Raw genomic sequence first — 25,965 nt, 5'->3', positions numbered from 1 at the left:
GGTGCAACATATGTCACTTAATCACTTATTTTCCCACTTTTCCCTCAAAGTTGAAGCTTTTTTCTTCTTCTGCTGCTCCCCTCGATCCTATCACCGTTTCTCCTCCTACATGGCCTCTTCTCTGCATAACACCCCAAGCGCCGCCGTTAACGGCACTTCCGTCGCCGACGCTAAATCTCGCCTTCCTAAGAGACCCAGATTGCTCGCCGACCCAACCCCACCGTTGTTCACTCCTTCCGATATCCTCTCCGAATTCTCCCACCACGACCCAACCGTCGCTCGCATCAACAACGGTAGTTTCGGCAGCTGCCCTTCCTCTGTCATCTCCGCCCAGCACGACCTCCAGCTCCAGTGGCTCCAACAGCCCGACGATTTCTACTTCAACCAGCTCCAGCCCAAAATCCTCCAATCGCGAACCATCATCAAGGACCTCATCAACGCCGACCACGTCGATGAGGTCTCCATCGTCGACAACGCCACTACCGCTGCCGCCATCGTGCTGCAACAAATAGCTTGGGGATTCGCCGAGGGGAAATTCAAACATGGGGATGCCGCCGTCATGCTTCACTATGCTTACGGTTCTGTCAAGAAGTCCGTCGAGGCTTATGTCACACGCGCCGGCGGGTATGTTATCGAGGTCCCTTTGCCTTTTCCCGTTAACTCTGCAGATGAAATTATACATGAATTTAGACAAGCTTTACAGAGAGGGAAACAAAATGGGAGAAGGGTAAGATTAGCTGTTATCGATCATGTTACTTCGATGCCTACCGTAGTAATTCCCGTTAAAGAACTGGTTAGTATTTGTAGAGAAGAAGGCGTTGACCAGGTGTTCGTTGACGCTGCTCATGGAATTGGGTGCGTCGACGTTGATATGAAACAAATCGGAGCTGATTTTTACACGAGTAATTTGCACAAGTGGTACTTTTGCCCACCATCTGTTGCCTTTCTGTACTGTAAAAGGTCTATAAACAACTCTGACTTGCACCATCCTGTTGTTTCGCACGAGTACGGCAATGGATTAGCTATCGAAAGTGGTTGGATAGGAACCAGGGATTATAGTGCTCAGTTGGTAGTTCCAAAGGCTTTGGAGTTCATCAATAGGTTTGAAGGCGGGATCGATGGGATCAAGAAAAGGAACCACGAATGTGTTGTTGAGATGGGGAAGATGTTGGTTGAAGCATGGGGAACTCATCTCGGTTGTCCTCCGGAGATGTGTTCAAGCATGGTTATGGTCGGTTTACCTGCTTGTTTGGGGATTTCGAGTGACCGTGATGCTTTGAACTTGAGGACTTGCATAAGGGAAAAGTTTGGTGTTGAAGTTCCGATATATTATCGATCACCCAAGGATGGGGAGGATGGTGGAGTAACGGGGTATGCAAGAATCTCTTGTCAAGTTTATAACAAGGTTGAGGATTATCACAAGTTTAGTGATGCAGTCAATCAACTTGTTCACAATGCTTTCACTTGTGCTTCTCTTCCCAATTAATAAGGTTTGTGCTGCTTCTCTCTTCCGATAATACGCTTGCTCGTTAGAATTTTATATCAGTTTCCGATTGCTATTTTAGAAGATATGTTGTTCTTCTCCATGCATTTTGTCTCGTGTTACACTTTGCTTTGATCTTATCGAACTTAGTCCCTGCTGAATTTTTTTGCTAATAGATATAGAAGTGAATTGTAGCAATGTTTATAATGTATCTAATTAGCAACACCGGAGATTTCAACTTAAGAATTCATTTATTTTTTCTAGTACTTCTTTTGATCGCATAGTGTTGGGACTTGTGAGATAAAAGGAAAAGAACAAGCCTTATGGTTCTTAAATAGACAAATATAGCCGCGAGCAGAGCACTGAAACCCCTGTCATGATCCCTTGGTAGAAACTCGAAATAGAAGATATTTCTGTTAAGTGGTGTTATCCGCATCGGTTAAGTATAAGGTTTCCTATGGTCTTATCTTAAGGTCGAACCCTACACCTATTGTCAGTTGATTTTAGGTTGTATGCTTAATAATTTCCGGTTGCTGATGAAGATCGGTTATGTAGCTACCGGGTTCATTGTTTCATGCATGGAACCACATGGAAATCCTTGTTAGTATATCGGACATAAAACAATAGTAATAATGTTGTAATCAACAGATAAATTTGCATTTTAGTTGTTTAAGGACTACTGCTGTTGCTCTACTTGTGTGCAGCTGAAGTAGTGGTTAGTTGTTTAAGGACTACTGCTCTTGCTCTACTTGTGTGCAGCTGAAGTAGTGGTCTTTCCTCGTTTACCAGAATAAGAGCCGACCAGCCAGCCTGCGATGATCATCGGCATGGTTTCGGTACCATGCAGAATCTTAATTACTTGTATGAAATGCCAAACACAAACACAAACATGCTCTACTTTGCTTCGCTTGTTTTAGTATTCGCCTTCCTTTTTCTATCTAATTTCGAACCAGTAATTCCGTTAAATGTTTGTTAGTAAATTGTTTTTTCTTCTTCAAATCATCACTTTAATTACCGAGGTCGTTTGATTTGTACAATTATTCGGGAACTACTTGCTCCTGATTGGACTGTTATAGAGTCTGCCATGTCTTACGTCGTGAAGGTAATAGAGCTCCATATTAAAAGCAAATAGACTAAATTTTAAATAAGCAAAGAGTACTGAACTGAGAGTGAAACTAGACTTTTTCTTATTTGTTTAATTATATTAATATATTATGAAAAATGTGTAAATGTATAATAATAAATCTAACTCTTAATATTTATATTTATTTCAATTTAATTTTTTTCTGAATTTAGATTTTAATTTTTTTAAAACAAATCGAATTTAAAACTCAACTTTTTAAAAAGAGGAGTTGAAATTTAAATACCAACTAAAAATTTCAAGTTTTTTAACGTTATTTTTAAAATAATACATATGACAATTCATGTATATTTATATTTATTATTATCATTTTGAATATTTGTACAAGTGTTAAACTAACGTAATATATAAAAATAATAATGTCATTTCAGCATAAAATATATGTATATATATAGATTACAAAATTAATGTTTTAATCAATATTTTTCATAAAATTAAAATAATAAAAGTGTTTGTAAAAAGTTAAGGATTAAATTTTATTCATGAAAATAATGAGATCGAATTTATAAAATACATATAAAGGGAGGGGTACTTTGTTATTATACCAAACAATTTCATACTTGTTCCCTTTCCCTCTCTCAGTCCAATTCAGATTTGTCGTCGGCAAAGAGAGACGGAAGAGAAGTGTCCCAAATCTGTCCAGTTTTACCCCCCGAAAGACCCCTAATACTCACAATTCACGATTCAAAGGTGCGCAATTTCTGTCCAAATTTGCCCAATGATTGCATATATTTCTTCCCTTTCTTCCATTTTTTTTAATTTCTTAGGGTTTTTTCGTTGCTTTTCATATACACATGTATACTGGGGTCTCAATTATCTCTGCTTGGTTAATCTTTATTCAGAAAACTCCGTCTCCTGTACGTGGGAATTTCCTCTTTTATTTATCTTTTCACGTTTTTAAAATTGGGTCTCTTGTTCTGATTACTAATTTGTATGTGGTAGTTAAATTCACTCAAAGTTCCTTCTTTTCCATCATAATAAAAATTCGACTTTTGTTTTCTATCGTTTCAGCATTGACCAAAATCGACCTTCGATCAGCAGAAGATCACTGAACTCGGAATTTATCCTTCAAACCATTTGTTCTGCTTTACTTGCTTTGTTTCTATGGATTTTCCTGAAGTGTTTCTCGTTTTCTCGTAGATCGGCAGGTCATGGCTGCAAAAAGGGTCATAGCAGTTTGTCAATCGGGTAGTGAATTTGAGACCGACGAAAGTGGGTCATTGTTGTATAAAGGCGTGGATGCTCATGCCATAGATGTCGATGATCAAACGAAGTTTGACGACTTCTAGACAGAAATAGCATAAATGTTTAATCTTAGCATGAATACTATGTCTATAAAGTACTTCCTTCCAGGTAATAAAAAGACTCTCATCACTGTCTCCAATGAGAAGGATTTAAAGCGGATGATAAAGTTTCATGGGAATTATGCTACTGTTGATATGTTTATCATAATGGAGGAGGAAAAAGCTGCTCATGATGTTTCTAACATGCAAGCCACTAGGTAGTTTTCTTTACTTGTAAGCTAAAGGCTTAGTTGCAATTTCTTGATATATTAACTCAGTGCTGAGAATTTTTTTTTACATGTCAAGTAGGACAACTTTGTCTGAAGCAGTGGATCCACTTGATACACCTCTTGCATCCTCTTTTGATATTGTTGATGCCAACAACCACCATATTGATGTACCCATTGATATGTCGACTGAGATTTCATCTATTCTTCCACTTTCTAAAAGCGCCCAACAGTGGCAGAATACAATTACAGGGGTAGGGCAAAGATTCACTGGTGTTCAGGAATTTCGTGAGACATTACGAAAATATGCCATTGCACATCAATTTGCAATTAGGTATAAAAAGAACGATAGCCATCGTCTAACTGTTAAGTGCAAAGCAGAGAGCTGTCCTTGGAGGATTCATGCATCAAGGTTATCAATCACTTAGTTGATATGTATCAAGAAGATGAATCCAACAAATACTTGTGAAGGGTCTGCTTTGACCACTGTGCATCAAGCAACTAGGAGATGGGTAGCTAGTATAATCAAGGAGAGGTTGAAAGCTTTTCCACATTACAAACCCAAGGATATTGTAACCGACATAAAACAGGAATTTGGGATACAACTGAACTACTATCAGGCTTGGCGTGGAAAAGAAATTGCCAGAGAGCAGCTTCAGGGTTCATATAAGAATGCATACAATCTGTTACCACTTTTCTGCGACAGGATAATGGAGACCAATCCAGGCAGTCTTGCTACATACTCCACTAAGGAAGACTCTAGTTTTCATCGCCACTTTATCGCATTCCATGCTTCTTTGTGCGGCTTTCTACAAGGTTGCAGACCTCTCCTTTTTCTTGATAGCATACCCTTGAATTCCAAGTATCAAGATACCTTGTTGGCTGCAACTGCTGCTGATGGGGACGATGGTGTATTTCCTGTTGCCTTCTCCGTCATAGATGCTGAAAACGATGAAAACTGGTATTGGTTTTTGCTACAACTGAAATCTGCCTTGTCAACATCTTGCCCTATATCATTTTTCGCAGATATACAGAAGGGTTTACGGGAGTCGATATCTGAAATTTTCAAGGGTTCATATCATGGTTATTGTCTCCACTACTTAACACAGCTGCTCATTAGAGACTTGAAAGGGCATTTTTCCCATGAGATGAAACGGCACATGATTGATGACCTTCATAATGCTGCTTTGGCACCTAGACCTGAACTCTTCCAGAGTTACCTTGAAAGCATTAAAAAAATTTCACTGGAAGCTTACAATTGGGTAATACAAAGTGAGCCCCAAAACTGGGCAAATGCATACTTTCAAGGTGCTAGATATAACCATATGACATCAAACTTTGGGGAACTCTTTTATAGTTGGGTATCAGATGCACACGAATTACCCATCACTCAGATATGGTTGATGTCATACGGAAAAAGATTATGGAGTTAATTTATACCCGCAGGGCTACTTCTGACCAGTGGTTAACAAGGCTGACTCCATGCATGGAGGACAGATTGGAAAAAGTACGTACGCTTCAAGTGCTTCTGACTACTGGTAGCATATTTGAGGTTCGTGGCGAGTCCACTGAAATTGTTGACATGGATCATTGGGATTGCAGTTGTAAAGGTTGACAACTTTCTGCTTTACCATGCTGTCATGCTGTTGCTGTTATCACTTGTATTGGACGAAACCCATATGATGCTCCAGATACTTTACAACCGAGAGCTACAGGTTAACCTATGCAGAGTCTATACAACCTATTCCAGATGTCGAGAGGCCTCTGAAGAAGGATTCTTCATTAGCTCTAGTGACTGTAACTCCTCCTCCAACAGGCCGTCCACCAGGTCGACCTACCACAAAGAAAGTTAGATCACAAGAGGTAATGAAGCGCCAACTCCAGTGCAGTAGATGCAAGGGGCTAGGACACAACAAGTCCACTTGCAAAGAGCTCTTGTAGAATGTTCAACACGGTATGTATCAGCCTCTTGTCACTTGAATATAGCACCACTTATCCCTTTGAACACATCAAAATATAGTGGCAAGACATTATTCCACTGCATGTTTCATGCAGAAAGCATATTTCTTTTATCAAACTGCTGTCTGTCATCTGATATGGTTATCTTTGATGAGATAACCAAATTCTGCGGATGCTGTTAGCATATGTTACTGAAAGTTTAGCTTTTAGCTTTATCACTTTTGTCAAGTTCTGTTGCTGTTTCCTTTGGACTAACTAGTCCTCTAACTTTTGTGTTTGATAGGGATCACAAAAGGATGATACTAGTTGCCTGATGAATCTTATGGAAGTTCTTCAATGTCAAATACTTCTATTAGGTGCAATTCTGTTTCTAGCTCCACTTGGTCTCTTGTTAAAGGTTATGATTAAATGAACATGCTAATGACTAGTAGGAAAACAATGGTTATTTAGACTTTAGCTATTTGTATCCTTGTTGATGGAAATAATAGATTTCCATCGACTTAGATTAAATTTTGTTTCTGTATAATCATAGGGAGATTAAATTCTGTTGCTGTATAATCATAGGGAGATTGTTTAGGTTTTCTGCTCCATTTTAACATGGTAAGTTGTGAATGTGTTGCTTTTCCATTTGGCCAAAGCTTGTTGGAAGATTGTTGGATAGTTGTTATATATAGAGAACAATTTAGATTTTGGTATTGGTAGTTTCATATATAAAAGGAGTATGCTTTAGAGCAGATTGTTACTCGATTCATTCCATTTATGAAGTTGCAACTATACATTACAAAGTTGGTCGTGCTCAAGTGCTTTCTGGGTCTATTGTGAACATACTTAGTGCAGTCCCGGCCCTGCAGTCAGCTCCGTTCGCAGTCTTCTACCACTGCAAATCTTATCCGCATAACTTTGAGAGAGAAGAGGAACTCAAAAGAACTTCCATCCAGCTCCGGTGGGAATAGAGCCAATCAATGCGATCTGTAAACACAGTAGCTTATAATTCACCGGAGATGAAACAAGGTTCCAGAAGCTGGTATCGGTTCAGCTTTCGAGATTGGACAAATGCCATTGAAGAAAGATCTATGTCATGAGTTTTATAATCCATCAGGCGAGAGACGAAGGCATGACCTGCAATTTTACAGTTTGGAGTACAGTATCTACCACCATTGAGGTGGATACTCTTTTCATCATTTCCCCAATGCCTCGGCAAGAATGGTGCTGACATTGTCTTCATCCATTGAATTTCCATATGTTGGCATTCCCCTACTTGTTACCCCTTTGACATTGGATTCAATGATCAACGTATGAGTTGCAGAATCTGGGATCCAACCCCTTTCCAACATCAAATCTTACAAATTTTGAGCCTCATTCTGTAACCTTCTTTCCATAGGCAACTAATCAGCATACTAAACATGGTTGAATCCAGAATTTCCATTCTACAAATATTTTTATCGATATTCATTCGACACTATATGTAACTGACAATGACTTGTTAAAGAGAAAAGGTCACAAACTGTTTATAAATCAGGCACGAGACCCTCAGTAATCATTAACTAGCAAAGTAAAGCACAATCATTAAATCTGTTCAGTGCACACACTTCATATCAGGATACAGTATGCTTCTGCATCAACTCTGCAATGCCCTATCACCATTTGGTAAAGCATTAGCAAAAGATCTTTAGCACTTTCAAAGCAAATCAAAGTAGAGCAGGAAGTACCGGAATCTCAATTATTTCTATCATCTCTTCATGTAAGTTGCATCATCTAGATGAAGGTTCATACATAAACAATGAACATATTTACTGCAGATTACTGAATTTGGCACCAAATCTGCTGCTCTCATCTGCCTATATAGCTCAATTCCCTCTTCTAGTCTGCTCTCTTGGCAAAACAAAGGGATAATGCAGGTATAGAAACCTAAATAGGGCTGATACCGCTGCTCGAACATTTCATGCAAAATGAGCGCTGCATCATCAACTCTGCCATTCAAAACAAAACCTTTTGTAATAATCTCAAAGGTCTTAATATTTGGACTGATTCAATCCTATTGGTCTCAAACAAAACCTCCAACAAAGAGTTCAAAGTAGCAACTGTGGGTACAATTCCTTCTTTCACCATCAATTGACAACGCATACATATCTTACGGACGTAGTTGTTCGAACTCATGCCCTCTAATGAGAACAGCATTCCCTTTTACATACCTTTTGAAAAAATGATAACGTCGTGATAAATGATATCGAACCATTTTGTGATTGACCGGGACAGTACCGGGATGAAACTTTAGAATCTAAATAGAAATAATAATAAGAATTAGGATATAATTATTAAGTTATAGAGATCTGAAAAGCAATAAAACTAAAACCGGAGATTACGGTATTACATTCGATCATGGATCGTAGAACAGACATGAAAGATGTAGTATACATGTCGGTAAAATAACAGTAACGTGCATTATTGTTATTGTTATGAATGTGATCTTAATTCCCTTCAGTCAAAAGGTTTGCTGTGGAAACAGTTTGCTGCATTGCTTTTTTCAAGAAATTTGACGAGAATGGAATCCAATGCCTATTAAGTGGTTCCCACATATATTCCTTAGGACTATTTCCCAAATCTCCATTGCAAAACAACAATGGAGTGTGCTATAATTTCCCTTCGGGACTTTGTATATAGACCCTTATGATATCTTTTCAGGATGCATGTTCTGTTGTTGCAGTTGGCTGAGACTTGAATCTCATATTTACTCGAAACATGCGAAACTGGTTCAACAAATCCGAACCGAAAATGACCCTGAACTCGAAATGACAAAAGAATTTTAAAACTCGAAATGACAAAAGAATTTTAAAACTCGAAATCACCCAACTCGATCAGCATGATGGTTACGGAGCTATGCTTGTAGGTACAACTAATGACAAAAGGGTCCTTCTCAAACCTATGAACTTCACTAACTGATAAAAGATATACAAGATTACCTATGCCTAATCTCACACTTAAATTTCTTGTATAAGAAACTTTAAACTACTTGGCTACTATGCAGTCATTTTGGAACATCATGAATACACCATCTCTACATCTTGAGCGGCTTATCGGGGCGATGAACGTCATCGACATGACTAGGCTGCTATGAAGTAGTCATTTGGGAACTCCAGATTGAAGCATGATAATCTGACCGGTCTATAGCAAGGTGCTTGATTCCTAGATTAATCGAGCAACAAAAGATGTCATTGTCAGTAGAATGATTCTGCTAAAAGTTGGTTGTAAACCAACCGACATGGATGTCGATGTGCTGATGCCGGGAGGTGTATCAGACCCGAAGACACTTGTGGTAGCAGCGCTTGAGCCAGGTGTGCTTGAATTTAGTACCGAAGGTGGGGTGACCGAGCTGCAATATACATTCAGGCTCACTTCACCAGTTTAAGCATATATTGTACTTATAATGTCTACGTAAAAGTAATCAAAATAAACTCTTTACCCTGGTACACCTGCCCCTGTTGTTGATGTTGCTGGTGTTGCGGTCGGAGTCGATTGCGATCCCGAAGACGGGTAAATGCAGGATCCGGTGCCTATTACGAGCATATAAGATATCATTACATATGCAAAGGTTCCAAATGATGAGTGTCTCAAAAAACATTCTTACTTGGATTGGTGTTCACTATGGTTGCAGTCCCACCAAAATCACAGCTAGTTGGCGCAGGGTTTTTCTGGTAATAGCTGTTGAAAGCACAAGATGCATGGTTTTGCAATGAATTCGGATTATAACAGTTACCGCCTTGCTGGATCTGCGAGCAATCGGCTCCTCCGGTTCCGCAAGCGTAATCCAACGCTGACTGAAGCATAGTCTCGGAAGCTCCGGTCCGAGCTATGCACCAGCTCTGCCCTGGAACTGCAGGAGCATTAATAGTTGTAGGGGGCACAGGATTAGGCACAGGATTCGTCACTGGTGTGCTCACTGGGACTCCTCCAGTCGGGGCGGGATACGTCGTGACAGGATTCGTCACCGGTGTGCTCACCGGGACTCCTCCAGTTGGTGCGGGATACGTCGTTACCGGATTCGTCACCGGCTGCTGCGTCCCAGCACCGGTACCTGGCACCGCGGCAGGTGCAGGTGTCGAGACCGGATTGGTTATCGGTACCGTAGTCGGGTTGTTCGGATCCATAGAAGGTACCGTGACGGGCGTGGTAGTCGGAATCGGCGCCGACATGTTCGCAGGGTTCGTGGCGGGCACAGTGACAATATTCGGTGTGGGATTATTCGGAGGGAAGATAACATCATGCTGTGATGTTCTTTTCACGATAAGGAGTTTTCTACGAGAAAAAACAAAATCCACCATTGTTGATGCTTCAACATATAATTCAGCTACCTTATTCGCAATCCCAATGCTATTTTCTAAAGATTTTTCAACCTCAGCAGCAACTTCCCCTACTTCAGCTGCACCAAGAACAACAAAGCAGACATTAATCAAGTAATGCATGCATATTAACATAGACATACGAATTTCCTACGAGTTCGATCTCTAAGATCTCGAGTTCGAATCTTGTGAATGAAAGCCGAAACCCCCAAAACAAAACCTACAACAAAGTAAAAGAGAGAAATGAAATGAAGAGATGGGCATTTTAATTACCATAACAGCAGATAACAAGAAGAAACAAAAGGGATGAAAAGAGGCAAGTAGAAGCCTCTTTAGCCATCATATAATTCGATGATAGGTTTAATATTTCTGGGTTTTTGGCTCTGAGAGAGACCCTACTGTGTGGTTTAGTGTGATTTAAACAGTGATGGTGTTTTACTAGACAAAGGGGCACAAAGATCCTATATATATATGGAGAGATAAAGAAAAGCTGAGATAAAGGAAAGGAGAGGAGAGAAAAGGAATATAAAGTTAAAGGGGGATGATGACCATGTTCCATGTAAAGGGAAAAAGGAATGATATTACTTTGTCATGAAGAATGGGCTGGACATGTAGGGTTTTTCCACTTCCTTTTTATTTTGGTTAAATTATATTTTGGTACTTTTAATGTATTTAAAATTAATATTTAGTCCTTATATATGTTTACATGGGAAATGTTTGTTGAGGATTGGTATCAATGGAAGATTTGATATCAAGTCCTTTATCAGTCTATTTATGATTCTATACTTATTTGTAGGGGTGTGTAAAAATACTCAACCCGTACCGGGTAATTTTTTTAAAAAAATTATCCAATTGGGTCGGGTACCCGGCCCGATATTTTTTGGGTCAGGCCCAGGTCACAAAATTAAATTTTTCCGAGTACCCGGTTAGTTATATATATATATATAATATAATGGATTATTTATATTATGGATTATTAATTTTTGTATTTCAAACTTTTAAATTTTATGTTCGGATGTTGGAGTATGTAATTCGAAGTTTCGAACATTTAAATCACTGACCTGATTACCGGGTACCCGGATTTACACACCCTACTATTTGCATGCAAATGAATCGATCATATTCTAATAAAGAGGTTGTGGATATCGATCAACCCGACTATAAATAAATGAAATATATTTTTAGTTGAATAAAAATAATAAAAAACTTCAAAATATTATTAATTATTTTAATCAAAATAATTAATAATATTAACTATTAGGATTAAATAGGAATATAAAACAAAAGGACTAAATGATACCAAATTAAATTATAAGAACAAAATTTTAAATTTAATTATAATAAATAAACCAAAACCACAATTTGTACTTCTTTGTCGAATGCCGTTGATCGTACTATAAAGGGTAAATTACACATTTAGTACCTTACTTTGTTCTATTTTGGTGATTCAACTATATTTTTCAAAATCATACATAACATTTAGTTTTGAATTCATTTTGGTCACCTGTTGTTAAAAAGTTAACGGGGATGCTAATGTGTTACCATAAGATAATATCTTGTTACCAATGAGAAAATATGAAAGATGCTACGTCAGTAATTCTATTGTTTTTTTAACAATGAGTGATCAAAATGAAACCAAAACGTAAAGTTCAGTATGATTTTGAAAAAAAATTAATTAAGGGTCCACGATAACATAAAATTGATAGTTGAAATATTAAACTGGTAGTTTATCCGAAAACAAAAGCAGTCTGATTTGGGGATTGGGTCATGACATATACACATGCTTTTGGGAACCACGAACGTGGCTCGGATAATATCATCTCTATAAAGCCCATATTATCCTTTGACGAAATAAAAGTGAAAATTAAAGCATGGCATGTCTATGTATACACATTCTCTTTAGTATACCACGATACGGATGCAATATTTTATGTTTAGGAGATAAAATTTATAAAATTATAATATAAATTTTGAAAATATAAAATTATTAAGATTTAAGAGGTGTGATATAAAATTACTGATAAAATATATTTATATTATATAAAAATTTAAAATTTTTAAAAAATACGATAATTACCGACATCTCTCGATCTATCCCGTATATATATCTCTCTGTTTTAAAGTTGAGAAAAAGGTGGTGGGTGGCCAAATATGCATCTATTAATAATGTACCATTACCTAATGTTATATGTTGAGGCGGCTCTATATTTTATAAGATATGTTTAGAAAAATTTTGAATTTGAATTTTGATTTGTCTTAATTTTATAAGATATATTATTTTAAAAAAATCAAATTTAAAGAGGAATAAGGTGTTTTCGTTTTTGTTATTTTCATTAAGACTTCGTGTGTTTATATTGGAGTTGAGTTGAGGTTAAATTTGTTTATTAAAATATGTCTACTTTTACATCTCCTAGAATCTTATTATTTCACACCTCTAAATTTTTAATATAACTTACTGAAGTTTTGTCCCATTGACATAAAATTTCATGTTCGTCTTTGAGTACAATACAATATACATATATATTTGTATAGATATATGTAGGGTTGGGTCGAATTTTGACCCACCCAATCTCAACTCGAGTATTACACCATTCTATCAGTCACTCGACTTGAAATTCAAATCATTTTTTGAGTTAAAAGTTTCCACTTGATATGATCCAATACATATATATATATATATAGAGAGAGAGAGAGTTAATTGTATCACATGTCCCCAAATTATAACTTTTATTTTAAATTAGTCCTTAAACTTTTAAATATTTCAATTTCATCCTCAAACTATTACTCTCATTCTGAATTAGTCCTTAAACTTTTGAACATTCTAATTTCATCCCTAAACTACGACCTTCTTTCTAAATTGGTCTCAAACTTTTGGATCTTCCAATTTCATCCCCATATTCATCCAAATATGTAATTAGTTTCAACCATGTTTTAACCTATATTTTGTTTCTTCCCGAACATATAATCATATAACTTGGCCTGATGATTTTACTAACAAGAGATGTGATTAGTATATATGTGTATAGTTTGGGATAAAATTAAAATGTTATAAAAGTTTGTGGACTAATTTAGAATGAAGATTATAGTTTGGGGGTGAAATTGAAATATTCAAAAAAATATGGACTAATTTAGAATGATAATCATACTTTAGAGATTACATTAAAACATTTAAAAGTTTAGAGACTAATTTAAAATAAGGATCATACTTAGAGGATATGTGATGCAATTAACTCATATATATGGGTTAGAATTCACTTACACAATCTAAAACTCTTTAGTTTTATACAGGTTTAAGACTATTGGATAAGTGAAAATAGATTGTTAAGATTGACTCGTTATTTTTTCTAGTGAATATCTTATCATTTTCTACTGTTAATCACAACCATTTTTTACTCATCCAAACTGTTTTAAACCTGTATAAAACTCAGTATATATATATAGTTAGAATCCACTTACACAATGTAAAACTCTTTAGTTTTACACTGATTTAGGTCCGTTGGATAAGTGAAAATAAATGACTGAGATTGACTCTTTGTTTTTTTCCAGTGAATCCCTTCTCATTTTCTACTGTCAATCTCAATCATCTATTTTCACTCATCCAACAGTCCTAAATCTGTGTAAAACTAAAATAATTTTACATTGTATTATATATATATATATATATATATATATATATATATATATATATATATATATATATATATATATATATATATATATGACAACGAGAGAAGTTATTTCGTTCATGGCAATTAATGGAATGAGTGCCAACTAGAGTTTTTGCTTAGCATGCAAAGCAGACAACACAAAAAGAAAAGGCTGGTAATTAATGGATTAGTTATTAAGTGATATAAGGGTAAACTACACATTTAGTATCTCAACTATCATTTTTGTTCCATTTTAGTCACTTATTTTTTTCTTCAAAATCATATCTAACATTACATTTTAGTTTCATCCTGGTTATCCATTATTAAGAAAAAACAGAAATAATGACATGATATTTTGTATTTTTCAATAATGACACGTCAACATCAACGTTAATTTTGTTATTTGTCAGTATATTACAAGAAATTCTATTCACACTCTCTAATTTGATCTATTTTAGTCATGAATAAATCTAAAGGGTGTTGCCATGGGCCATAAGTAACCCTAAAAATGTTAAATTTTATTTTACTCCTTTCAATTTATTTAAATTATAATTTAATCCTTGTAGTTAATATATAAAAATGTATTAATTTGTGTTTGCACCCAAATTTTTAAGTTTTTTTTATTTGAATTCATTTTATATGATTTTGTAGTTTTATGATAGATTTGTTAACATTTTTAGTTTAATTCGGTAAACTAATTCAGATTTATATCTAAATATTGATTTGGTAAAATCTAAAGCTTAATTTGGTAAAGAAAATAAAGTATAACTAAATACCTGAGTTATATATAATACAGGGACCAATAATGAAATTTGACCTTGTAATGTGAGTGGGGATAGCAGACAACCCATGTGGAATAATCTATCCTCTTTCCTTCTCTGCACTTTATCTGACTAGGAAAAATAAAAAAAGCTTGGAAGATTTATAATATATGATATTTTATATTATAAAAATATAGTGGAACATCTTTTAAAAGCTTGTAATATATATATATATTATTAGATTTCATTACTATATGCATGCATGCATATATATACATATATAATTAGGGATGGTAATTTTATTCGAATTCGATAAATTTTGATTTTATTTGACTCAGTAAGATTAGCTTTTTATTGTAAAAATCTAGGTTTGAGTTGTGTTCGATTTTAAGATGAAAAAAATATGACTCGACTTGATATAATATTATAATTTTCCTTTATGTATTTAGGGTTATTGCAATACTACCATCCAACTCAGTTGGTAGAGCACAATGTTCTTAACCTTGAGATTGTGGGATCGAGTCCCATGGAGGACATTTTATAATTTGGAGGTCTCTTACGGAAGCTGTTCTCAACCTAGTGTTGGGGCAACCTACTATCTTACCTCTCCATTATCCCATTACATATGGGAATAAGGGACAACTATTGCAATAATACCATTTTTTATTTTATTTTTCAATTAGATCATTATTTTACCTAATAAAATGAATTACATAAATATAAATATACATATATATATATATATATATATTCCTCATCTAATTGTCTTAAACATGTGTAAAACTCATTATATATATATAGGATAATGATCCACTTACAGAGTGTAAAATTCTTTTAGTTTTATACAAATTTAAGATAGTTAGACTAAAATAAATTATCAATTACAAATACAAAATATATATATATAATATATATTGATTTAAAATTTTCAGATGAGGATGACTACATTCACTCACCCATCTTCGGTCCATCCCTAGTCACATTAATATATCGTGTGTTGCTTCAAGGCCTGTGGACCGTGAATCCATGAAGACAATAAACCCGAAAGCTGGCCAATGGTTCCCCCTCCTCCAATGGATTTTTGTAGTTATTAGTTGTATTACTTTTACATGTAAAGTTGAAATCTGTTGTCACGAGAGGGAACCTGCTGCCGGCACCTTAATTATATGAATTCGATTCTATGTGATCATCAACCTACTATTAGTTGTATTACTTTTACATGTAAAATTAATCGTCTTCCACCGTCATTTTCCCATTAAAATAATCATATATATATATATATATATTTTGTTAAGCATCATATGTGGATATAGATGTAGTACCTTCATCTATCCGTAATGTCATCATTTATGGTTTTCTACTGTACATGGCTGCCTGAACCTGTTTCATGTGCTGCTTAACATGAATGCAGGTAAAAGAAGAAGAAACACCAAGTACACTTGCACTTAAATATTCTAGATTTTAAATTTAATTACAAACTTAAACCTCCATGAATTCTCTGTTTTTAAGATGTTTGCCTCAAATTCATTGCTTGTGTTTTACAGTAGGTATTAGTAAACGTGTTAATTTTGGTGTAAGGCATGTAAACTCATCACCTACCGTTGATAATTCCATCCCTTCTCAAAAAACCCCTACTTCCATGTCCATCTACTTCATCCATTCTCAAGCCTTTCATTTTCAATTCTGCCTTTGCCATTTACAAGGATCATCATTTCTGGTACCAGATAGCTCCATTGTAGCTTAGATTCATCTTTCCACATTTACCCAGAACAACAATCCTCCTCTTTTACCTATTTAACTTTTTTTATTTTCTGGAGTGCATTTGGGTTTCTTCAATTATATAATTTCTGGGAAATGGCTACATTGGAGCTTCATTATTTGGCTTTTTAGTCTGAGATCTGAGATTATCTGTTCAAAGTTCTGAGCTTTACAGCTGGAAGGTGAAACTTGCTACTTTTTTTTTAAAAAAAAAATCTTCTGTTTTATGTATAGTTTTCTTGCTTTTTTTGTTCTGTGTTTTAATTGTCCGATCTGTTTATTCGCTAAAAAAGGTCCTTTTTTTCTTTTTTTCTTTTTGCATAGCTTGATGCTTCTGCCCCATGGTTGCTTGTTTGCAAATGGTATATGCTTAGTAAAATATAAGATTTAGAATGGAGATTTTGATGAATTTGTTTCAATCATGTATGTAGGTTTGTGATTATTTGAAAGAACAATAAGGAAAACCAGACATGGCAACTGATCTAAATGCTGAATTGTCCAAGAAGACTGCCATTTTTGGTTTTAAGGTCTGGGAGGTTGTTGGTGGTGTTGTTGCTTTGTTTATCATAATCATCCTTTCTCTGCTCTCATTTTGTTTAACTTCCCGGAAGAAGAAATCAAGAGCTAGAAATAAGCTTCCCCTTTCCCAAATCCCATCCATATCCAAGGAAATTAAGGAAGTGAGGGTCGAACAAGTATCGAGGAACGATTTCGTGCCTCGTGACGGTATACTCCTCACCATTCATGACAAATCTAGTAACAAAGACTCAGATAAGGTTATGGTTCATCTTGGGATGGGAAAATCAAGGAATGGTGGTGACAATAGTAGTCAGTCAGGTTCATTTCACCTTTTCGATAAAGATGGTGTGGGGTCTCAATCAGGAGAAGAAGGGAGTTCCGGCACCGTGTCTGTTTATAGACCGTCTTCTTCTTATCACATCACTTCTCCTTCTCCTCTAGTCGGCCTGCCTGAGTTCTCTCACTTGGGATGGGGTCACTGGTTCACATTGAGGGATCTCGAGCTTGCTACTAACCGGTTTTCGAAGGAAAATGTTATTGGAGAGGGTGGATATGGTGTTGTTTATCGGGGCAATTTGATCAACGGGACGCCTGTGGCTGTTAAGAAGATTCTCAACAACTTGTGAGTATATATATATATGTGTGTGTAGACTTTAAACATGGTGTTATTTTCCTGACCCGGAGTCTTGTTTAGCTAAAAAACTACTTGTCATCTTCTTTGTAGGGGGCAAGCAGAGAAAGAATTTAGAGTGGAAGTCGAAGCCATCGGGCATGTGCGCCACAAGAATTTGGTTCGCCTTTTAGGTTACTGTATCGAAGGAACACACAGGTATAGTCATCTTTTACTATGTTCTTGTCTGGTTAAATTTGGATCACCGTTAGCTTCTGGCATATTGCTGTTAACAAAGGGACATTGTTTAAAAATGCAGGATGTTGGTTTACGAGTATGTCAACAATGGAAACTTGGAACAATGGCTTCATGGAGCTATGCGTCAGCACGGATATCTTACTTGGGAGGCTCGCATAAAGATTCTCCTCGGCACAGCTAAGGCGTAAGTCACTATATCTACACACATTGTCATCGGTCCAGTTCTCATTTGACATACGGTTTTTCCTCCAGTCTTGCCTACTTGCATGAGGCCATTGAACCAAAGGTGGTGCACCGAGACATAAAGTCCAGCAATATTCTGGTCGATGATGACTTCAATTCCAAGGTTTCCGATTTCGGTCTGGCGAAGTTGTTAGGTGCCGGGAAAAGTCATGTTACAACCCGAGTTATGGGAACATTTGGGTATCTATTTTCTCTAGTGTACCATGATGTTTATATATTTCAGATCTTTAGTCATCTGTTAACAACTTTTCTCTCATGGAACTACACAGATATGTGGCTCCTGAATATGCAAATACAGGTCTTTTGAATGAAAAGAGTGATGTCTACAGCTTTGGGGTTGTATTGTTGGAAGCAATCACCGGTAGAGATCCCGTGGATTATGGCCGTCCTACCCATGAGGTACATTGTTATCACGGATACGATGAACGATCTTTTACCGAACATGGAATCTTAATGTTTATATATTTTGCAGTCTTTTTAAGAGATTTTTAAGGTTAATTAAACATGGAATCTTAATGTTTACAGGTTAATCTGGTAGATTGGCTGAAAACGATGGTTGGAAACAGGAGGTCAGAGGAAGTGGTAGACCCAAATATCGAGGTTAGACCATCGACAAGAGCTCTAAAGCGTGCCCTTCTAACTGCTTTGAGATGTGTCGATCCGGATTCTGAAAAAAGACCAAAGATGAGTCAAGTTGCACGAATGCTCGAGTCCGAGGAGTATCCTATACCAAGAGAGGTTAGTGTTTGTGGCATTGCATATAACACTCAGATTCACTTAGTCATACTTACAATAGATGGTCTGACATGCATGAAGTGCAATGTGGTTTTACCTGCATTTCCATCTTGATGACCTCGGTAAGTTTCTGAACTCAGGACCGAAGGCACCATAGGACTCACGGAAACAGCATGGAAATTGTTCCACAAAGGGAGAACTCCGATACCGATAAGAGCGATTGTGCAGCTTCAAGGCCAGAGAGTAAGCGGACGCAACCTTGAACTCGAATGCATATAAGGGCTGAAATGAAGGGCGGGATTCTTAAAAGTTTGTTTAGTGTTAAAAAGCCGATGTCGGGTTCGTCTCCATGATAGCTGTTGTTGATAAGTAGGGAATGTTGTCATCGTTTGTTTTGTAATTTCAATAGTACAGTTTGTAGATGGAAGAGATAAGTTTGTTGTGTATGAAATTGGTGTAAGATTGCTGTACGGAATAGGGCTAGCTCTTCTTGATATTCTTTGCTTAACCTCAACTAAAACTGTTCCATTTTCATTGGTTGAAGTTTCTTGTATATTAATTTGCTTATCCTGAAGCACCATATCCATATCCATATACATAAACATATACACACTCAGACACATGTTTTTGCAATATCTCCAAACAAGTGTTTTCATTCATTTTGTGGTCGAAAGTAGCACTTACATGCACACATACCTACCATAACCAACATCCATGTTCAACAATAACTCCAGGGAAGCAATCACGAGTCAGATCTATCAGCCCTGAAATCTATCTATCTATATATATCATACATATGTATAATATTATTTGCTAGCTATTCTTTAGGTCTTTGCCATAAGTCTCTGCCGTCCACCGTCTCGCCATACACCGCGAACTGGCAATCTTTCTGGTGGTTCCTTATTTCACCTGCTTTTTCTTTAATCTCACACTTTGTATCTTCTTCAAGTTGTGCGGCCGAAGCATCACCCGGAGATTTCTAAGGAACTTGGGGAGTTTTTTCTGTTGTTTATTTCCCCCTCCGTTTGAGCCGCCGCCCACTAGCTTCGTCTGAGACTGTGCGGGGACATGTGAGTTGGCCACTTCATCACCCAAAACCTTGGATTTGCCTTAGTTAGTTTGACTGAGTGAAGACATGTGAGCCAAAGCATGTTCTAAACCAGTAATGCCATGGTCTTCACACTACTCCCCTTTTTTGGACCCTATTCTGTTTTCCATTGACCAACATCATTGTGAGAATAACTTTTGTTTATGTTAAAATTGTATACCTCCAAAAGTTCTCTTTGTTTCTCGACATCGGGGCATAGTCTAGCTATCTCTAGAACAAGATGCGACAAACCGAGCTGATGCACATTGGCAAGATACTCCTCGGGGCTGATAAAACCCTGCCGATATTTACCAGTTATTCCTTTGAAAGCAGAGAATTTGTTCTGATCAAATTCCAAAGAAACACGGATCTTTTTCACTAGAGCCTTGTTAGCAGATTGAAAATCTTCCACTTTTGGTACAGATTCCTTAATCCTGGCGGGTTACTTTTGGAAGAGCCAGATGAGTTATTAGTAGTTGACATTTTAGGTTGAAGACTCGCTGCAGGCCAAACCTGAGCAGTATTAGAAACAACATTTGAAGTTCCATTGTTTCGGTGCCATAACGGAGCAGGAATGCTCCTTCCGGATGATCCTTGTGAACCGTTTCTGACTCTGTCGACTGCTATTTGATGCTGCAGGAAGGGGAGGAAATGATGAGTCTTCAAGAAGTTCAGCCCTAGAGTTTTCTAGTGCTTGGTATCTTGAAGATGGCCCAGAAGCTATTGTAGCTAATACCTCGAAACGACCAACTACAGAGGCTACTTCGCTATTTACAACCACTCGGTTGCTTGTAGAACTATAATGGGAACTTTCAGCACTCGCAGTCACAAGACTAGCCTGCATGGCCGACGAAAGTTGACTATGAAATGAATTAGGATAGGTAACACGTCCTCTTACCGGATGATCTCGCTCATGACTGCGCCGGTACTGGAAACTTATGGGTATCTAGATATAATGGAAAGAAACAGAACAAAGTGAATAATTGTCTAAAATGCAGCATAACAAAATAACAAGATAAGGGATATTGAAGAAACATGATTTTTATCTATGAAAAATTCGAAAGAATCCAAATGCACCTGCAGTGCAGCATTACGCTTGGAACGAGACATGCACCCACCATGTTCGACAGTATTGTGCCTCTACAGAATTTTCTCTCTTTAATACAAAAAAGCATTGTATTTAAACCAAGAGGAAAATGACACATATATAACGATTGTGCAACAGACCTTTAATTCAGATCGAGTCGCAACAACAACAAATTTTTTGGCACGGCAGGCCTCATCCTCACATAAATGATGCTCTTGACTAAAATGGATCTGCAGCAAAATTTATGATGCTATGGAAAATCAAAATAGAACAGCTGCAACAAGAAAGGGGAATAAAGGAAATGAACACCGACCTCCATGTCGTCATAATTTCTAAAGTATTCATATTGTCCTGGATGCCGCCTGCAATGAGCCAGAGAAGTTGGATGCATGGAAGAACTGGCAATACCTAACATTTGCAATCTCTGAACTACTATTATATCACAATAATGTGGCTTACCTTTGGCATATGTGGCAAGTGAAGTGTTCGGTAGACATATGCAGGTAGTGTTCGTGCTCCCCGTAGAACGGATTTTGACAGAATTCACACATAGGATGCCCCATAAATCCTCCCCTTTCACTTTCAGTGCCATCAACTTCGGAATCACCTGTCTTTATATGCTTATCCAGTTGTGCTCTAGTATATAACTTTTGCTCACACATGAAGACCTGACTCAAAAATCCAAGAAAATCTCAAATACGTCATCGTGTAGCAAAGAGGTACACAGAACAAAAATTATCATACCAGAGTCCGAATCACATAGGTTTTCTAGTTCCAAACAAATAATGTATCTAGCATAGTTTCTAATCCGTGGGAAGAAACACAACCATCTTATTTCATCATATAATATAACCAACTGTATCTCACCTTCCTACCTTCGAGACACAGTCTGCAGATAAGCAGGCTATGCCGTTTAAACAAGTGACACTTAACCTGCTCGATGTTCTTAAACTCTTCTCTCTTCTCCGATCTAGCATTTCGCTGCTCATCCTTATTATGGCAAACAGTACAAGATAGCCTGCACATCGCTTTTATCATCTTGTAGTGATCCAGATCATCAAAATATGCTTGTGTCCCTTCATGGTACCAGTAAGACCCAACTCGGCCCTCGACCGGATCAGCTGGAAAAGCCTCGAAATAATTTATCACCTCTGTATAATCTCTCAAAGCCTGTAAAAATCATTAAACATAAACTTAACCATACATTGATTATTCGATATAATCAGATGTGAATGTCAAAATCAGAAAAATAAAGACAAACCTTGGTAATAAAGATAGTTTTCAGATCGGACTTGCAGAGGCAGCAACGGTGGTCGCCGCAAACGAAACGGAGACGGACGACACAAATCGAGCAAACTTCTCGATGGCCACATGCCCGTATGCAACCCATTCAAGTGTGTCAGCACAAACAGCACAACTATCATCCATTTTCTCTTCTTTCTAAATCTGACCCAACAAAGGAAATATGAAATCCTGCAAACAGTGTGAAATAAAAAATCACAATTCACAAACCCTAAAACTGTGGGATCATTCTGATTAAACACCTCAAACAAGAAGTGCTTAAGTGTATACAGGCGAAATTATATTGATGGAACTCAATATAACTCAGTCGCAGTCGATCAACATCCAACCTAACTCAGAAACCCATTACACCACGTGTCACTCACCCCATGAATCTAAAACCATATAATCTGAAATCATAGCCACCCACGTGTCCTATTGCCTCCTTCGAAGAAGAAATGTTTTGAGATTAGATGATTTAGGTGACCTCTCCATTACATAAAATTAACAATTAATTCCACAATTAATTCCTATATAAATACAATTCTCCCAAACCAACACTGAAACATCTTCGTCTTCTTGTCTTAAAAACGATCGAAACTGTCGCCATTGGCAGACATTTGTTTTCTACACAGAAAAGGAGTTCAAGCTAAGCCCATGATGTCTACTGTTGTCCCCGGAAACATGTTGTCCCACGATACTAATAATTCCTCCCGGTTTTTTCAACGCTCTTTGGAGCTTATCGCCGGCGAATTTCAACCGCCACGGCAGCTTCCAGGACTCTTGGCCAATTACTTCAACACGTCGGTGATGCACGGAAAGAAGCCACCGGCGACGAAACTCCTGTCCATGAAGTCCTCGTCGACGTCACCGAGCCACGCCCGATACCCTTCGTTCTTTCCTTTAACAACCTTACTTATACTGTAAAGGTTCCTCGCAAAATGGCGTTGTCTGGTTTCTTCCGACGGAGGGGTGGAAGCGCCGCCACTGTCGTTGGAGATTCACTTGGTGGAGACAGTTATTTCACGAGGACCAAGACGCTGCTTAATGATATCTCCGGGGAGGCTCGAGATGGGGAGATAATGGCGGTGCTCGGAGCTAGCGGTTCGGGTAAATCGACTCTGATTGATGCTTTAGCCGACAGAATCGCTAAAGGGAGTTTGAAGGGGGAAAGTGAGTCTAAATGGCGAAGCTTTGGAATCAAGAATGTTGAAAGTGATTTCAGCTTACGTTATGCAAGATGATATGCTTTATCCAATGCTCACTGTTGAGGAAACCTTAATGTTCGCTGCTGAGTTTCGTCTTCCTCGGACTTTGTCCAAATCCAAGAAGAAAATGAGAGTTCAAGCTTTGATCGATCAATTAGGCTTAAGAAACGCTGCCAAAACAGTCATCGGAGACGAAGGCCAAAGAGGTGTTTCTGGCGGAGAGCGTCGTCGTGTATCGATAGGCATCAATATAATTCATGATCCCATTATCCTTTTCTTGGACGAGCCAACATCTGGGCTCGATTCGACCAGTGCTTTCATGGTGATGAAGGTTTTACAGAGGATTGCTCAAAGTGGGAGCATTGTTATAATGTCAGTTCATCAACCAAGTTTTCGCATTCTTGGATTGCTTGACCGATTGATATTTTTGTCTCGTGGACAAACTGTTTACAGCGGTTCACCGATGAATCTGCCGTTGTATTTCTCTGAATTCGGGTATCCGATAGCCCAGAACGAGAACAAAACAGAGTTTGCTCTGGACTTAATCCGTGAACTCGAAGCCTCTCCCGGAGGAACAAAGAGTTTGGCTGAATTCAACAAGTCATGGCAAAGCAAGAAGCATACGAGTGACTCAGAGCCTGATCGGCTCGGTTTATCACTAAAAGAAGCAATTAGCGCAAGTATTTCTCGAGGGAAACTTTGTTCCGGGTGCAACGAACGATGTCAAATCAACTTCCATGGTTCCAAGATTTGCAAATCCATTCTGGAAGGAAATGTAGGTACTGTCAAACCGATCCTTCTTGAATTCGAGACTAATGCCGGAACTGTTTGGTATTCGTTTGGGAGCAGTTTTAGTGACAGGGTTCATCCTGGCCACGGTGTTTTGGCAGCTCGATAATTCGCCCAAAGGGGTACAAGAAAGACTAGGATTCTTCGCATTCGCCATGTCGACCACGTTCTACACCAGTGCCGACGCTCTCCCTGTGTTCCTCCAAGAAAGGTACATCTTCATCAGAGAAACTGCTCACAATGCTTACAGGAGACTATCACACGTAATATCAAATGCCTTGGTGACACTACCGGGCTTGATCTTCCTCTCCTTTTCTTTCGCAATGACGACGTTTTGGGCGGTCGGCCTCGACGGCGGATCGTCGGGATTCTTATTCTACTTCTTAATCATGTTTGCTGCATTCTGGTCTGGGAGTTCGTTCGTGACATTCCTCTGGGGAGTCGTCCCACATGTGATGTTAGGCTACACGATCGTGGTCGCCATCTTAGCATACTTCTTACTCTTCAGCGGCTTCTTCATCAACCGAAACCGGATCCCGGGCTACTGGATATGGTTCCATTACATGTCGCTGGTGAAATACCCATACGAAGCAGTTCTACAGAATGAATTCGAGAACCCTACAAAGTGCTTTGTGAGAGGGACAGACATAAGGAATATATTCCTTTGTTAGGGACAGACATGAAACCGAAAAAATATATATTTTGTTTTATATAATATACTTAACATCTTCCCGCCACATTTAAGGGGTCAGAATCTATTTCCCGCTCATAAGAAACAGTAGCTGAGAATAAAACGACGGCGTTGTGCATCCCATCTTCAAACGGCGCCGTTTCTGTTTTACCCGGCAATATAACTCCCGCGCCTTTGCAAAAAGTGAAATTCCAGTTGTACCCAACCATCGCAGAACCCATTTTATAGAAAATAATACCCCTATCAAAGTCTACCAATTAGCGAGAATATCAATTAGGCTTTAAATTAGTTTGGGTTTTGTATTATTTTTAATTTTAAATAATTTAAAGTTAGACCTTAAGATCATATATTTTTCTAAAGAATTTTCTTATTTCAGCTGAGAGTAAATCTTAGTATTAGTTGTCGTTTGTCTATTTTTTATTTATATTTTTATATTTGTATCTATGATTTCTTTTCTTTTTTTTAGTTTTTATTAATTTTGATTTTTGGCACGATTTTAGTTTTCTTTTTCGATTGTTAAATATTTTATTTCGTTTATTTTCTTCTAATTGGTTTTGGCGTCGCCTTGATTAATTAAGATGACATTTATTTGTTATCCTACTAATATTCTCTTCTTTAGACATTCGGATTAGATTTAAATACATCATTTGTTTTCGTATATAGTTTTCTCACGACGGTCGACTCTCATTCGCAGTGTCAGTGGTCTTCAGTAGTTTGATCTCATACTATTGTTTGTTTGTCGATTAGTCAGATCGTTCGTATATACATTTTATCCACGTTTTGGGATGGGTTTTTAATATTTTCCTTGTTTGGTCATTATATGATCTTAAGTGACAAGTTTCTTGTGTCAATAATAATAAA

General features: G+C 37.5%; 3 protein-coding genes and 3 pseudogenes across 4 annotated transcripts; 4 read left to right on the top strand and 2 right to left on the bottom strand.

Annotated features, from left to right (window-relative positions):
• The first annotated feature begins 33 nt into the window (after positions 1 to 33).
• LOC120167386 (probable L-cysteine desulfhydrase, chloroplastic) lies at positions 34 to 2,427 on the top strand. 2 transcript variants are annotated; one of them, XM_039176417.1, is made up of 2 exons: positions 34 to 1,490; positions 2,188 to 2,427. In XM_039176417.1, the coding sequence occupies exon 1, from the start codon at positions 110 to 112 to the stop codon at positions 1,484 to 1,486; it is 1,377 nt and encodes a 458-aa protein (XP_039032348.1). In that variant the 5' UTR covers positions 34 to 109; the 3' UTR covers positions 1,487 to 1,490; positions 2,188 to 2,427. The 2 variants fall into 2 exon arrangements, with proteins under 2 accessions (XP_039032348.1, XP_039032351.1); XM_039176420.1 differs by having other exon boundaries at positions 2,243 to 2,426.
• A 1,348-nt stretch (positions 2,428 to 3,775) lies between these two features.
• LOC120167222 lies at positions 3,776 to 6,519 on the top strand (annotated as a pseudogene).
• Positions 6,520 to 8,950: 2,431 nt separating this feature from the next.
• LOC120167225 (glucan endo-1,3-beta-glucosidase 3-like) lies at positions 8,951 to 10,942 on the bottom strand. The gene is made up of 4 exons (XM_039176302.1): positions 10,704 to 10,942; positions 9,719 to 10,510; positions 9,554 to 9,644; positions 8,951 to 9,463 (listed from the first exon to the last, which is right to left on the bottom strand). Exons 1-4 carry the CDS (start codon positions 10,771 to 10,773, stop codon positions 9,277 to 9,279), a joined length of 1,140 nt encoding a protein of 379 aa, XP_039032233.1. The 5' UTR covers positions 10,774 to 10,942; the 3' UTR covers positions 8,951 to 9,276.
• Positions 10,943 to 16,283: 5,341 nt separating this feature from the next.
• Positions 16,284 to 19,425, top strand: LOC120167223 (probable receptor-like protein kinase At5g18500). The gene is made up of 8 exons (XM_039176300.1): positions 16,284 to 16,778; positions 17,028 to 17,737; positions 17,840 to 17,944; positions 18,045 to 18,167; positions 18,236 to 18,406; positions 18,496 to 18,625; positions 18,752 to 18,964; positions 19,102 to 19,425. The coding sequence occupies exons 2-8, from the start codon at positions 17,067 to 17,069 to the stop codon at positions 19,222 to 19,224; spliced, it is 1,536 nt and encodes a 511-aa protein (XP_039032231.1). The 5' UTR covers positions 16,284 to 16,778; positions 17,028 to 17,066; the 3' UTR covers positions 19,225 to 19,425.
• A 752-nt stretch (positions 19,426 to 20,177) lies between these two features.
• Positions 20,178 to 22,563, bottom strand: LOC120167341 (annotated as a pseudogene).
• Positions 22,564 to 23,076: 513 nt separating this feature from the next.
• Positions 23,077 to 25,084, top strand: LOC120167340 (annotated as a pseudogene).
• Positions 25,085 to 25,965: the final 881 nt, after the last annotated feature.

The sequence above is a fragment of the Hibiscus syriacus genome, unplaced genomic scaffold (genome assembly GCF_006381635.1).
Source record: "Hibiscus syriacus cultivar Baekdansim isolate YM2019G1 unplaced genomic scaffold, ASM638163v2 tig00111671_pilon, whole genome shotgun sequence".
Lineage (NCBI taxonomy): Eukaryota > Viridiplantae > Streptophyta > Magnoliopsida > Malvales > Malvaceae > Hibiscus > Hibiscus syriacus.
Note: the sequence above shows the minus strand (reverse complement) of the source record. Positions and strands in the feature narration are given on the sequence as shown.

Excerpts from the sequence above, each read along its gene's own strand:
- LOC120167386 (XM_039176417.1), top strand. The coding sequence starts at position 110 with ATGGCCTCTTCTCTGCATAACACCCCAAGCGCCGCCGTTAACGGCACT.
- LOC120167225 (XM_039176302.1), bottom strand. The coding sequence starts at position 10,773 with ATGATGGCTAAAGAGGCTTCTACTTGCCTCTTTTCATCCCTTTTGTTT. Across the intron at positions 10,511-10,703 it reads TCTTGTTATCTGCTGTTATG|CTGAAGTAGGGGAAGTTGCT; the intron begins GTAATTAAAATG and ends TTCTTGGTGCAG. Across the intron at positions 9,645-9,718 it reads CATAGTGAACACCAATCCAA|GCACCGGATCCTGCATTTAC; the intron begins GTAAGAATGTTT and ends TGCTCGTAATAG.
- LOC120167223 (XM_039176300.1), top strand. The coding sequence starts at position 17,067 with ATGGCAACTGATCTAAATGCTGAATTGTCCAAGAAGACTGCCATTTTT. Across the intron at positions 17,945-18,044 it reads TGTATCGAAGGAACACACAG|GATGTTGGTTTACGAGTATG; the intron begins GTATAGTCATCT and ends TTAAAAATGCAG. Across the intron at positions 18,168-18,235 it reads CTCCTCGGCACAGCTAAGGC|TCTTGCCTACTTGCATGAGG; the intron begins GTAAGTCACTAT and ends TTTTTCCTCCAG.